Here is a 14497-nt window from a genome sequence, read left to right as displayed (position 1 = left end):
GTAAAATATAATCACAATTCTCAAGCTAAGTACCTTAATTACGATGTAGAAAATAATATTGTTGTAGAGGTAACACACCCTACTGTATGTCTTCTGTGTATTAGTTCCAAACAATGTGGAAGTGTACTGTACACGCGTGACGTCAAACGATAATGTCAATATAATGTACATGTAATTTCTTTCCCACACATATTATTATATGATCTCCTCCAATCAGAACAATGTATATACATCTGTTACATTTCTCTCAGGTAGGGTAAGTTTCTGTTTACAAAACAGAACACTTACAGAACAGAAAAACCTTTAATGTATCTATCCTGATGAATACACACACACACTACCTGGTTCAGTAGTAAGTACCAGCAGTTCACTGGAGACAGCAAGTTCTGATCCTTCCTGTAAGCGAGACAGGAAAAGTGTTTGACTACATACTTGTCAGACACCAAAAACACTCACTCACTCACTCACTCACTCACTCACTCACTCACTCACTCACTCACACTCTCACACACACACCAAAAACACTCACTCACTCACTCACACTCACACACACACACACACACACACACACACACACACACACACACACACACACACACACACACCAGATGCAGACATCAGCTTACAATCATGTGCACACCCCCTTAAACCAGCCCACACTAACAACATGCCCAATTAAAGCCAATTATACTACCCCCTACACACACAATTATACTTAGCATTTAGTGACAGCATTAATTCCAGCTAATTATGTTCATGACAAGTACTGTATGCTTGCAAACACGCACGCACGCACGCACGCACGCACGCACGCACGCACGCACGCACACACACAGCCTACTTGTATTGCTGGTGGTCCTTGGTGCTGCGTGTCTTGGCCATGAACCTCTCCGCTAGCTTCTCCAGGTTTCGGGAGTACTCCGTCTCGATCTCAGCCTTCTTCCTGAAGAAGTCCTGGAGGTCCTGCAGGAGCTGAACTCGCATCTCGGTTTGCTGCTCCAGACACCGCTGCTGTTCCACCAACTGGACCCGCACATCTATGCAAACACACACACAAACACACGTACGCACGCACACACACACACAGGGAGTGGAAGTTACTACTAAACAGTGGTGAGAAAAGTACTTGAATCTTTTACTTAAGCAAAAGTATCAACACTGCAATGTAGAAATGCTCTGTGACAAGTAAATGTCCGGAATTCAAAATGTGCTTGAGTAAAAGTACAAAAGTATTGGTATCAAAATGTACTTAAAGTACCAAAAGTAAAAGTACTCAGTGGGCAGAGTGTCCTATTTCAAGTTTTCAAATGTTTAAAAATCTTTTGAAAATAGCAGATCTACAAGCTCACAATGTGAGCTTGTAAAACGGCTATTTTCAAATGGACGAAATGTATATAGGTACACACATTGTATTATATTGGTGTTGTGAATCTTTTATACATTTTGCTTTTGGTAATTTCCTTCCATGTTATGTGCAGTAGGCTACTTAAGTGTCTATAAAAGAAATGGCATAGAGAGCAGCCATTTTGAAAGCTCCCAATGGCAACAAACACACAATAAATGAAAGCGAAAACAAATGAGCACACAGACACACACGCGATTCCATCATGGGCGAGTTGCAAATACTTGCTGAGGCTAAGGGCCTGCGGTGTGGCAAGCTATGGGGGGTCTCTATGAATCATATTCATGCAATTACGTGTCTGTGAGTTTGTACATGTTTGTGTCTTTGCTCGCCGTACATCTGTGCATGTGCATGTGCATGTGAGCGTGTGTGCGCGCGCGTGCGTGTGTGTGTGTGTGTGTGTGTGTATGTCGATGCGGCAGATCTGAGTCTTCACCTTCCTCATCACGTGATTCACGCACAGTGTGTGGTTGCCTAGACAACAGGTAGTGGAGTGGATAGGGTCCCAAGGGTGTGTGTGTGTGTGTGTGTGTGTGTGTGTGTGTGTGTGTGTGTGTGTGTGTGTGTGTGTGTGTGTGTGTGTGCGCGTGTGCGTGCGTGTGCGCGTGAGCGTGTGTGTGTAGGGACAGAGAGAGATAGAGAAAGAGAGAGTGAGAGAGACCGAGGAAACAGAGGAAAGGATGAAGAAGAGAGAAGGCAGAAAAACGAGTGACAGAAGGAGTGACAGAGGAGGAAGGAAGAAGGTGCGGGGGAAGGGGGGGGGGGGGGCTTAGTATTGTGTATTCTCTACCAGTGCCCTGCTTCTGCAGTGTCAAACAGACACAGTACTCAAACACAACAACCACTGAAGCGTGTATCCATGCTGACTGTAGGACTCCCTCTGTGTGTGTGTGGTTATGTGTGTGCGTGTGTGTGTGGTTATGTGTGTGTGTGTGTGTGTGTGTGTGTGTGTGTGTGTGTGTGTGTGTGTGTGTGTGTGTGTGTGTGAGTGTGTGTGTGTGTGTGTGCGACTGTGGGCATGTGTGTGCTTGTGTGTGGCTGCGCACACACACACACACACACACACACACTGTACAAATGGGTCCATTTTAGAATGAACAGTGTGTTGTTTAAATTTATTTTGGTCAAGGGAGGTTTTCCAAGGTGACTCCTTGGAAACAAATAGACCTAAGTAATTATGAGAGATTAGGAAGAGGGGGGGAATGAACAGAAAGAGAGATAGAAAGATATAGAGGGAAGAGAGAGATAGGAGGACAGGGAAAGAGCATTATGTGAGTAGTGTTTTACACTTGGATCAGAATGAATCCAAAGTGAAGGTTATCTGCTGGTATCTTTCCGCTTCGATGTCAGTGGAAAGGGTCTTCCACAGAACCAACCTTCCATGTCCCCACAGCACCCCATCAACACGCTCAACCTTTTGGTTTTTGTACGTGCTCAGCATAAACACCCACGACCAGAAAGGAATATGCAGAGTATCTATCCGGTACGGCGCTGAATCGATTTGTTTCGCGAAATCTCTCATCTGCGGAAATCAATGCGTTTCGGCCCCGGCTGCTCCTTTTAATGTGAAAGGCAGCTCCTCTGTGTCTTTCACTTGAGAAATGGTAAATGTTCACACAGTGGTTGTGCGGTGGTAGGCATCACCACAGGCTGAAGGTCACCGAATGTGAAGCATCAGCAAGGGAATAGTTCCCCCAACCGTGCTGAAGGTGGCCTCTTCAATGGTTATTGGTGGAGATCATCTGAACTGCCAATACTCCACTGCAGACATGCCCTTATGAAGACCAGTAGGTCGAAACATGTACTGTAGGCTTTTTAACCTTTTTGTAATGAATTAAGTTCCTTGATTTTACTCTTGCCCTCTCCTCCTTTACTTTTTGAGTGCTCGGATCACTCCTTTTCTTTCAAGTTTTAGTCCTGTAGATCCTAGAAGCACCGACCATACGCTTTTTACCTCAACTGAGCACCTGGTTGTCTCCACCAGGCCGAAACGCATGGCTGAGATTATGTCTTGGACCTCGACCGTCAGTCCGTCCGTCCGTCCGTCCGTGTATGTGTGTGTCAGTCTGCTGTTGGCTGTGCACACAAACTCCCTGGATGCCATCATGCCAATTCATAACCTCTGCCTCACATTTTTCACATGGGCATCTTTTTTCACTAAGATTTTTATCTCACTGCTCTCCCTCTTCCAACCTAGGGAGGGCCCCGAACTGAGCTTATGCTTCCTTCAGCGCATGAGGAGTGAGCAGGCCTCTTCTTATTACTTGGGGGGAGCTTCCCCGGTTGGACATAGCGGGTGGAAGGAACACGTTATTCCAAACAGTTCCTTTCCCCTGCATCAGGCACCCCGGCTGGTCAGGGGGAGGCATTATAGAGACCAGGATTACTGCATGTTTTTGTGAGGGCATCTACACTAGGAGACACGGGGAGAACATGCAAACTCCACACAGAAAGGCCCTTTCGCCAACCCCACCTAGGGTGTGGACGCTGATGATGCGGAGAAGAGAACACGCCCCCAGTGCCCCCAGCGTCCCGGGAGCGTGTCGCTGTTACTACATGTCATCTTTTCGACACCCAACTCTAACCCTCACCCTAACCCTAACCTCCGTGGAGTGAGTCGCTAACCCTCCGGTCGAAATGATGGTCATTCGAAAGAGCGCGATTTTCCCAGCGTCCCCCGGGGAGGAATCGAACCCAGGACCTTCTAGTGACGCAACAGCGCTACCGACTGTGCCACCGTGCCCCCTAACATTGGCTGGATTGGTCCGTTTTGAACAAAATGCCTCAAATCATGAACGCAGCAAGGTTATTATAGTAAACGAAAACTAACTAAAAAACGAAAACTAGAATGAAAAAACATTTTAGTTAACTGAAATAAAAATAAAAACTAAGCTTTTTAAAAAAATGAAAACTAACTGAAACGATATTGTGTGTTTACAAAACTAACTAAAATAAAATAAAATTATAGAGAAAATCTCCTTAGTTTTCGTCTTTTGTCTTTTGTAGAAATAAAAAATAAAAAACACCAGATGGTGAGGTCAAAGAGAGAAGTTGTATGTCTCAACATTCCTGCCACTCTCAACAATATGATGTTTTGTTGATTTTCTTTATTAGACAATACTTTTTCCGGAGCTTTTTTAATCTCACCCCTGACAAATACCGTAAAAGACTAAAACTAACACTAAAACTAATAAAAACTAAACTAAAACTAAGCATTTTCAAAAAATAAAAACGAAATGAAACTAGCAACCTCACTTTAAAAACGAATTAAAACTAAACTGTAATTGAAAACAAAACCTCAAAACTAATAAAAATAAAAACTAATGGAAAAATCCAAAACTATTATAACCTTGGAACGCAGCTTGCGTTTTCCATAAATCTTTGCATGCACATTTACCACTAGGCTGAGGAAGATCTGCTATTTTGTTGAAAAGATTTAGTGTAGAGTGAAAACATTAGGGGGGCGATGGAACCTTCGGGAAAATGGTCAACTAAGTACAGGTTTTAAGAGGTTAACCACATTACCCCTGCCGTTCCCATTTTGGGCATGTCATTAAGGGCAAACATTTTTTTTAAATACCAAAAAGAGCAGAGCTTGTAGAACAGGCATTTTTGCTATTCGTTGTAGGTGGAGAGAATATGGCTCAAAGTGGTTCATCGTGAATTGTGTATCAGGCAAGACAATCTATGCTGAAATAGACAGCAATATTGAGCGTCGACAGTATATGTTCCATTACACCCTGCATGTTGTTTGCAGATGAACGCGTCTCCTCCTTTTCCGCACACATCTGCTCGATATGGCTAAACCAGCATGTGATGAAATATAGAATTCTGACTTCATACCAACCATTTTTTATACTTTTATGTGGCATATATATTTTCAGAGCTTGTACACAGGTGTTAATAATATGCATTTGTGTGCACGTAAATGTGGGTGTGTGCGTGCATGTGTTTGAGCGTCTGATGTCACTGCTTGAACAGGAACAGGAAGCTTGCACCGTCTTCGGAGGTGGTCGTTACCATGGCGACCAGGTCCAAGGACACGGGGGCAGACTACTGCTGGATAATCATTAAGGAAAACACACACACACACACACACACACACACACACACACACACACACACACACACACACACACACACACACACACACACACACACACACACACACACACACACACACACACACACACACACACACACACACACACACAGAGTAATCTGGGCCAGTGATACAGCTTTCTAAAACATTTACTCAGTGTCACACAGCCACTCACTTTATTATGTGCTTGCTCACTAGACCTGCGGGTCCATTTTTTCACTCTAGAATTTAAATTAAAACTCGGGACTTTGCAGTGTACTTCACTATCTCCCTTCCATGTTTGTCCATTGACTTCTCTCTATCTATCCATCCATCCATCCATCCATCCAACCAAGCTGGGCAATATGGCTTCAAATCAATATCACGATTATATTTCAGACTTTTGCCTCGATTGCGATTAATGAACAATTATTTAAATAAATATATACTAGCCCTTACCCGTTCAAAGATATGAGCTCCGAAATGATGTGCAGTGTGTGGGTTATGGGATGTGCACTGTGCACACAGTATATGAGGGATGGAAAGTAACTTTAACTGGTGCTTGCATGATGTAGAAGCATCAATGTAAGAAACCCGTTTCGTTTAATGGCTACAGAGATACTGTTCCCCCCCCCCCCCCCCCCCCCCAGCCCGCCCGCCCGCCCGCCCGCCTGCACACCCCCCCCCCGTGTGTGTGTGTGTGTGTGTGTGTGTGTGTGTGTGTGTGTGTGTGTGTGTGTGTGTGTTTGTGTGTGATTGTGCATGGCCTGAACAACAGCGCCCTCCCTTAACATGTGTGGTCACAAAAGGTACTGTAGGCTAAATAGATATAGATACACCATAAAAATGCTAATATACAGCATACGATTTGTGAAAGTGACAAACGGGCTTCACAGTTATGTCAGGTGTGTTCATATGCTGATGGTGATGCGATTTCAGATCAATTGCTCCAGCCACCGAGGAGAAACGCTGTGACAGACAGACACTCACTCACTCACTCACTCACTCACTCACTCACTCACTCAGACATTCGCAAAATTATAGTATAGATAGTGAATATATACAGTATATATAGTGAAGCTAGCAGATCTACAAGCCATGTACAGTGGCTATTTTGGCTTTTGTACGCCACCATTGTACAACAAATATAAATACCAGGTTAAGTGGTTAGACTAATCAATTTAGTCTATTGTAAAAAATGTATTCAACTTTTATTGTTTCAATTCATTGATTTATAAGTGTAAAAATAAATCTGATTAAGTTGGTTGTTGTTCTAAATATTGGTTTCAATATGTTTTCGGTTCTTATCTATCTATACCTATCTCTATCTCTCTCAGGTATGCAGATGTGAGGTCAGTAATCACCTACATGCAGACACAGGCAAAAAAAACAAGAGCTGCAGCTCAGCTGCTGCACACAGTAAAATTCTGAGTAGTCACTTAACTCCATGTGGGTCCATTTGTACAGCCTCAGAGTTAAATGAACACTTGGGATTTTACCGTGCAGCAGGGACATGCTGGGCCCCTGATTCAGCCCGGGAAAAAAGAGTTGGAGAGGCCCTCATTGCGCGCTATAGAGCTGCTGCTACTCAAAGATTTGCCATTTCAGATCATGACAAGTGACAAGCCTGTGGGACAATTACTGTACATGAGTTATATTTCGTTGTTGTCGGGTGGAAATCTTGTATGTCCAAAACGGTTTGTTTTGTATTTATCATTTTAAAAATCATTTAAAGTAGTGAAAACAGCCGATCTACAAGCACACAATGCCTCGCACCGCGAGGCGTTGTGTGCTTGTAGACCTGCTGTTTTCACTACTTTTGTGCAACGGCCTTGTATGATGAAGCAGGGCTTTGCTTTGCTTTGCGAAATAAATTACACATTTGAAACTTGGAGATACAAGGTTTCTGCCCGATAGTGACGATTTACTTTGTTGGCTGCCCAGCCCCCAAAATGGAACGAAGGCTGACATTTTATTTAATTTTTTTTCCTAATGGCCGGCCTGGACCGGCCAGGAATGAACCGGCCGTTCGGGAGTTGTCCCGCTTTTCCCAATGGCCAGCACGTCCCTGCCGTGCAGGCAAGCAAGCACCCATGGAGCACTCCTCCATCTCTCCCTTTTTTATGCTCCATCTCTCCCTTGCTTTCTCTTTCTCTCTCTCTCTCTCTCTCTCCCCTGCAGAACCCTGTCTCCCGGCTTGATTTGCATTTCTCATTAAGCGGAGGAAGATCCTCATCTCCGCTCCGTTCAGACACATTAGATGTCTCACACTGTGGAGCGGGTAATGCTCATGGAGCTCACAAAAGCCATGGCTATAAGGGCCGGGAGCCCGCTCAACACACCGTGAACATTGATGTTGTGCATTCAAATGTGTATTGTCAGCAATAACAGCATAATCCGTGTGCTCTATACCTTGTGCGCGACTCACCTCGCTGATCACACCCTCACACTCATGATGAGAGAGAGAGCAGCTATACCTCATGTGTATACATTACACGCCGCCTACTGCACTGACCAATCAGGAGCCGGGGAGGGCAGGCAGACTTGGAGAGCACATAGTTACAATGCAGATCTATATGTTTAGATCCACGCCAGGCGAGAGATAGGACAAGAGACCCAGCGGAAAAGCAGTGCTTCAACGGAGTGGTCATTGTAATGCAGGGCATCCCCGCATGTGTTTTGGCTGCTTGCCACCAGAGTAAGGATCACACACGCACGCACGCGCACATCCTCACGTACACACACACATGCAAAGGCGAACATCCACGCGTAAAGACACACGTGCACGCACTGGTTCTAATGCTCTCCTCTGCTGCTCTCCATTAAATCTAATCACTCAAGATCTCAGTTTCGATTCATCCTGTGTCTGTGTCATACAGAAAGGGGACCATGGGAGAGACTGTTCATGTACCAGTGTGTTTCACTGACAGAATGAGCACAGCAGGCCAGGGGAAGCAATGAAGCCGAAGAGAGGGTTGAGTAAGTGAGCAAGCATAATTTAAAAAAGAAAAAAGATTTAGCTTGTACACAGTAAAATACTCATTCCCCAGTGTTTATTTAACTCAGTGTACAAATGGAACCAAAGGCATATGGTTCTATTTGGTTCCATTTTGTTCCCTTTCCGAGTTACAAATTGATAGATTTACAGCAAACAGAGTATTTTACTGTGTACTGTATTGTATTTCTTCTGAAAGAGAGGTATCTGAGATGGGAAAACACCCACAGGTACCCCCATTTCCTCCATTCTCTTTGATATCAAACCACAGAAACATGGTTTTTCCTTTCAGTGCAAAGCAGGCGCCTATATTCCTTTTAGATGCCAAGTGACAGTGTGGGCGTAGGTGACAACTGAGTATGTGAGAGCTGCAAGTGTGAGAAGCCATGTGAAGAACAAGAGAGACAGAGCTGAGAAACTGTGTGCACGGCTGAATATTACATTGCATGAAATGAAAGAGACATTAAGATGGCAACAATTCTACTGTGCCTCACAATGTCCAATTGAAGATTCAAGATCATCATAGCAGTATCCATAGAACATTGAGCATTCACCAATGCTCAACAATCCATACTGTAGTTCATTTAGCTCTGAGAGGGGGAAACAGGACACAAGCAGGTCCACTTTACACTCTCAGAGTTAAATGACCTCTTCCACTATCATTCAACAAGATCTGTAAAGCCCATATAGTCTTTTGGCTCTCATCACTTTGCATTGCAGATTACAAACAGCTAAAACAAGAGCTTAGTTCAGCGAAGAGAGATTGGAAATAGGATGGAAAATCATGCCAACAAAAAAACAATGAGAGCCATGCATGGCCCAGACTCTGTGCGCTGGCATCTGTGGGCTCTCCCCACACAACAATACAGGCCTTCCTATTTTGACTGGCTAGTATTCCCCACCGCTGTGCAGATCCTGAGCAGGTAAGAGTATATAGCTACAATATGAAATACTGTATTGCTGTGTGTAATCAGGTTGAGGATCACTGCTGTACAGGAATCTTAGGATTGTACCTATGCTAAAGTGGACTGATGCAAATAGACGAAGACTGACATAGAGATACTCATCAGCTTGCTTGAGAGAGAGAGAAAGAGAGAGAGAGAGAGAGAGAGAGAGAGAGAGAGAGATTAAAATGAGTGAGAGATGGAGAGGGTGAAGAATGGTTACAAGTTAACCACAAGTTAGAGTCTGAAAAGGGCATCCGACTGTTCCCCTGGGGCACCACGGCAGGTGGGAGTAACCATAACGCCGGGGGGCACAGTCACCGTAACCATGGCAGCCATCCTCGCAAGATTGGTTGAGCTAGCAGACATGATAGCTTCTCCATGTGTCCCATCATCACACATTGGGTCACACGGATCAGGATCTAATGCACTGGAGACCACACACAGACACACACACACACACACACACACACACACACACACACACACACACACACACACACACACACACACACACACACACACACACACACACACAGGAGCCTACTGCAGTCACAACCTCAGAGGAATACCAATAGACAGCGGCTGTGTGCTCCCAGACAGACAGCCGGAGATGGTGTTCATATTAGACAGACCATACACACACAAGCCCGGGGTAGACGGTCTTCTGACAGCCGCTTGACTGTACAGCATGCTAGAGCTGCCAAACACCCGCTCCTCTACACATGGCTGAGAGAGATCAAGGGGCTCCGCAGAATACACCCCTCCTACTCATCCCCCCCCCAGGCGCCTTGCAGCACTCGAGATGAACCCAGAAATACTGACGTCTCACGGTGAGGTGTCAGCAACAGCAGCACCCATACAACCAGTCAACCACACACTCACACACACACACACACACACACACACACACACACACACACACACACACACACACACACACACACACACACACACACAGGTAAACTGAATCCAATGCAAAGGCAGTGTAGGTATAGAGAGGGATGTGGCACAGTGGCAGCCTTGCAGGTGTGTGTGTGTGTGTGTGTGTGTGTGTGTGTGTGTGTGTGTGTGTGTGTGTGTGTGTACGCGCGCGCATGCACGCGCACAGAGAAAGATATTGAATGAGTGAGAGATGGAGAGGGTAAAGGTGGGTGCGCCTTATAGTGTACTAGGACCCCACACAGATCCCCGATGGGTAGATGGGCAAAAAAAAAAAAAATCACCGAAAATAATAACCCTACCTTTCACTTGGCTCTCGTATTCGGCGAGGATTTCCTTGTCCTTCTTGCTTTTGTTCGAGTTTGACATGTTGGAAGGCTCGGCGCGACACACAGGTGATCGATCGGAAAACAGGTGCAAAACCCTTCAATCCCTACAGTGCCCGAGGCGTCATTGCGGATCACAACAAGTTGACATACTACTAGAAAATCCGTCCAGTGCCGCAGCAACACTGTACTGGCCTCCCCGGGGTACAGCTCCACACAGAGCAGAGCAGAGCAGGCTGGTTGGTGGTGGTGGTGGATGACGATCAGTCAGAAACAATCACCCATTCATCCCCGGCGCAGCAGAATGGAGCCGTAAAAGCCATATTGTGTGAGGTCAGAGAATAATATGCCCTGTCAGCCGGGACGGGTGGTAAAAAAATATATATCTTCCGTCGACTCAACCCAGGAGGAGGACTCAGGAGCAACATGCAAACACACCCACGCTCACACACACATGCATGGATGGCACACCGGGTTTGCGGTGGAGACTACTAGGCACACGCCCACTAGGTAGCGTGCAGCGGACCACACACACATGCACGCACGCACACAGCTGTTAGCCGCGCGGTACTACTACGGTTATCTCCGGTTAGTGTCGAAGTGTATGTTCACCTTATAGTAACCCCTTACCCACTGCCCACAGGCACTACACATGGGGGGAAATAGGCCTAATAACATAACATTAACAGTTACAGCACCAATCAAATGCCGGTGAAAAGGGTGTGACTGCATGGCGGGGCGGAATCAATGATATTGGATTGACAGCTGATATGACACACGAGTCATAAACACGCAGACAAAATCTCACAACCGCCGAAAATAACGGTCGCAATTATAACGGTCTAGTTGGTGGTATAGGCTATAGCCTAATATATTATTATATTTCCTTAGTGTAGCCATTTGGGAAAAATTAGGCGTTCAGATTCCACATGAAGTGCACATAGCTGTCTAGGACCGCGACCGTTGTCAAAATACAAGCTAGCCTAAAACATTTAGTCAATTGTCTTAATTGCCTCAAACAATGAATGAAACTAATTAAGTGGACACTTTATAGGGGCATATAACAACCATGCATTTTGCGCAAATGCCTTTGTTATTTTTAACCAATCTAGTTAGTAGCCTACTAGTAGCCTACAATATTAGCATCTGCAGTGATTCACAGTCTCCCTAATAGTCCCTACTCATCCATTGAGAAATGTAAACTCTTATGTGGTGATGTCATCATCATGTCCTATGGTTGATGACACTGCCTGCCTGAAGCCCATAGCCATCTGGCCAAGCGGGGATATTGCTTCCTGATGATTGATTGATTGATTGATTGATTGATTGATTGATTGATTGATTGATTGATTGAATAATTTAATAGAAGTTTGTTTAGAAAAAGGTACAGTTTCATCACAGTATAGGCTGTTCACTGGTAGGTCTATAAGGTCAACTTGCTCAAGTAAGCCTAGACATATTTGAATTGAGATCCTTAAATGAGCGGTCTATTAGGCTAGGTTTCTCGATCACGTGGTAGACACGGGTTCGAATCCCGGGACTTTACAGAGTGACAGGTAGGCCTATTGTTGGAGGAAGGCCTACAGTAGGCTACGGTACAGGGCCATTCCATGATGACAATTATAAACCCACTGCAATGGGCAATGGCATGGCACCATAGCCTATCACCATCATCACTGTTGAACCTGTCCACTCGTTCGCACTGCCACGAGAGACCGGTATGGGTATACGCTCATCTCTTTGCCTGATAGGGAAGAGAAGAAGACCTGTTATGCCCTCTAGTGATTCTACCTGGCGCATGCAACTGTCTTACTACACCATAGTCCATAACCTTATTATTATTTAACCTATAGTTTCAAAAAACTATAGCTAAACTATAACACCACCATTTAAAAGGATATTTTAATACAATAGATCACATTAGAAAAATAAAACAAAAATAATAGAGTAAAAAGAAAGTCTCTATTAATCGTAAAGCCTCTAATTAGACAGAAAAGTGCCATGCATATTTATTAACACTAGATGGCACTAGAGCGATTATAATGGATATCTACAGGTTTCAAACCATCCATGGAGAGACATGTTATCCTCGTTTATCAACCATTGTCTTTCTCTCTCTTTCTCTGTCTTGACTAAACTGATGAAGCTGCATGCATGCCTTTGATTCATGGCCCTTCTCCGTCATGCCAGGGGCAATCTGAGAAAGTACTGTAGCCTACATTCAGGATGAGACATGGCAGGTCACACTAAAGCTGAGTTAAACTAGGTTCAAGGACCTGGACCAAGCCAATGTCTTTTTTTTCCCTTCTTCTTCTTTTACGTTCCTAAATTAAAAAAAATAAAAATCTTTAAAAATAAATAAATAAATCCCCAAATATATATATTTTACAGAAATTCAAAGGGAAAAAAAGGTTTGTGAACCCTTGTTCAATAATTATGTAATCCTGGGCGCTACACTCCTTCTGCCAACCTGGGGAGACAACAGACTGACCTCATGCTTCCTTCTATGCATGAGGAGCCCAAGTTGCTTCTTTTCACCTGACAGGGGGGAGTTTCCCCGGTTGGACATGGAAGGAACAAATTTTTCCAACCAGTTCCTTTCCCCTCCATCAGGCGCCCCGGCTGAGACCAGGATTACTGCATTTTTTTTGTGAGGGTACCTACCCTAGGAGACACAGGGAGAACATGCAAACTCCACACAGAAAGGCCCTTTCGCCAACCCCACCTAGGGTGTGGGCACTGATGATGCGGAGGAGAGAACACGCCTCCAGCGGCCAGCGCCCACAGCTTCCCCGGCGGGAATCAAACCCAGGTCCTTCTAGCTGTGAGGCGACAGCACTACCGACTGAGCCAAGGCGCCCCCAAGAAGAATGATTGTTTAAGGCAGCAGGGAAACAAGTGGACAGAAAGCACTTTTAATAGCAGAGAGAGAATACTGGTATTTGGATCAATAGTCATAAAGTACCTCCTTCGGGAATCAAGTGGGGATTCCAGTGGGCAGGAAGAGGATTTCATACACAATATAGTTTCTACCAGGGTCATATCATAGATAGCTGCACTGCTTTTGACTTCTCCTTTTAGGAACAGTGCTGCTCCAATTGAGCACACAGGGAACAATTAGAGGGCTTCACTTGCTCATGCAGTGACACACCTCAACACAAATTCCCAGATGGGCCGCAACCTCCTGAGCCACTGCTGCTGCTGTCACCACACACCACAGCACTGTGGCATGCCAATATACCATTGGCTTGGGGGAAATGTGCAGCCTAATCACCTCCATTTTATTTTGTAAAATGAAGGAAGAACTCATCACCTTTCAGAGGATTCCTCTAATGACTAGATAAGCAGTGTGCTGGTCACTGAATCAATGGTCTGAAAAAAATACCCTGGGACTGTGACACTGAAGTAAGAACTTCTAGCATCCGTAACAGAGATCTCTGGTAAGCAGAATCACGTTTCTAAGAGTGTGATATTATGATGATGAGATGAGATGAGATGAGATGATCTTTTCCCCATCTCATGAATTGTATTTGTATTCTTTTTTTAATCAATTTAAAAGCTTCTCTTTAGTCTTTAGGCCAATTCTCAATCCCCCACATGTAGTTCCTTCCATTGGTCCTGCTGGTTGGTCTTGGGGAGGGTGTAGACCAGGAGTTCCCAAATATTTTAGCTCAAATTCCAAAAGAGAAATTTGACATTTGCCTTAAATGGTAAATGGTGCATTTACGATATATAGCGCCTTTATCCAAGGCGCTTTACAGAGATTGTGCATTACATTCAACCATTCACACACCAGTTATACACAGA

The 14497-nt window shown here is 44.8% G+C and overlaps 1 protein-coding gene across 1 annotated transcript in view; it reads right to left on the bottom strand.

The window, feature by feature from the left end:
* The window catches only part of LOC308308575 (SLIT-ROBO Rho GTPase-activating protein 1-like), a gene marked incomplete at both ends in the record, with an annotated part of 31068 nt that extends 20335 nt beyond the window's left edge, over positions 1 to 10733 (bottom strand). The window contains 3 exons of the mRNA XM_080753994.1: positions 342 to 396; positions 842 to 1037; positions 10667 to 10733. Of these exons, the coding sequence (XP_080610120.1) occupies positions 342 to 396; positions 842 to 1037; positions 10667 to 10733 (318 nt within the window). The remainder of the gene's footprint in view (positions 1 to 341; positions 397 to 841; positions 1038 to 10666) is intronic.
* Positions 10734 to 14497: the final 3764 nt, after the last annotated feature.

This window comes from Nannobrachium achirus, assembly GCF_963921795.1.
Source record: "Nannobrachium achirus genome assembly, chromosome: 23".
Taxonomy (NCBI): Eukaryota; Metazoa; Chordata; class Actinopteri; order Myctophiformes; family Myctophidae; genus Nannobrachium; species Nannobrachium achirus.
Note: the sequence above shows the minus strand (reverse complement) of the source record. Positions and strands in the feature narration are given on the sequence as shown.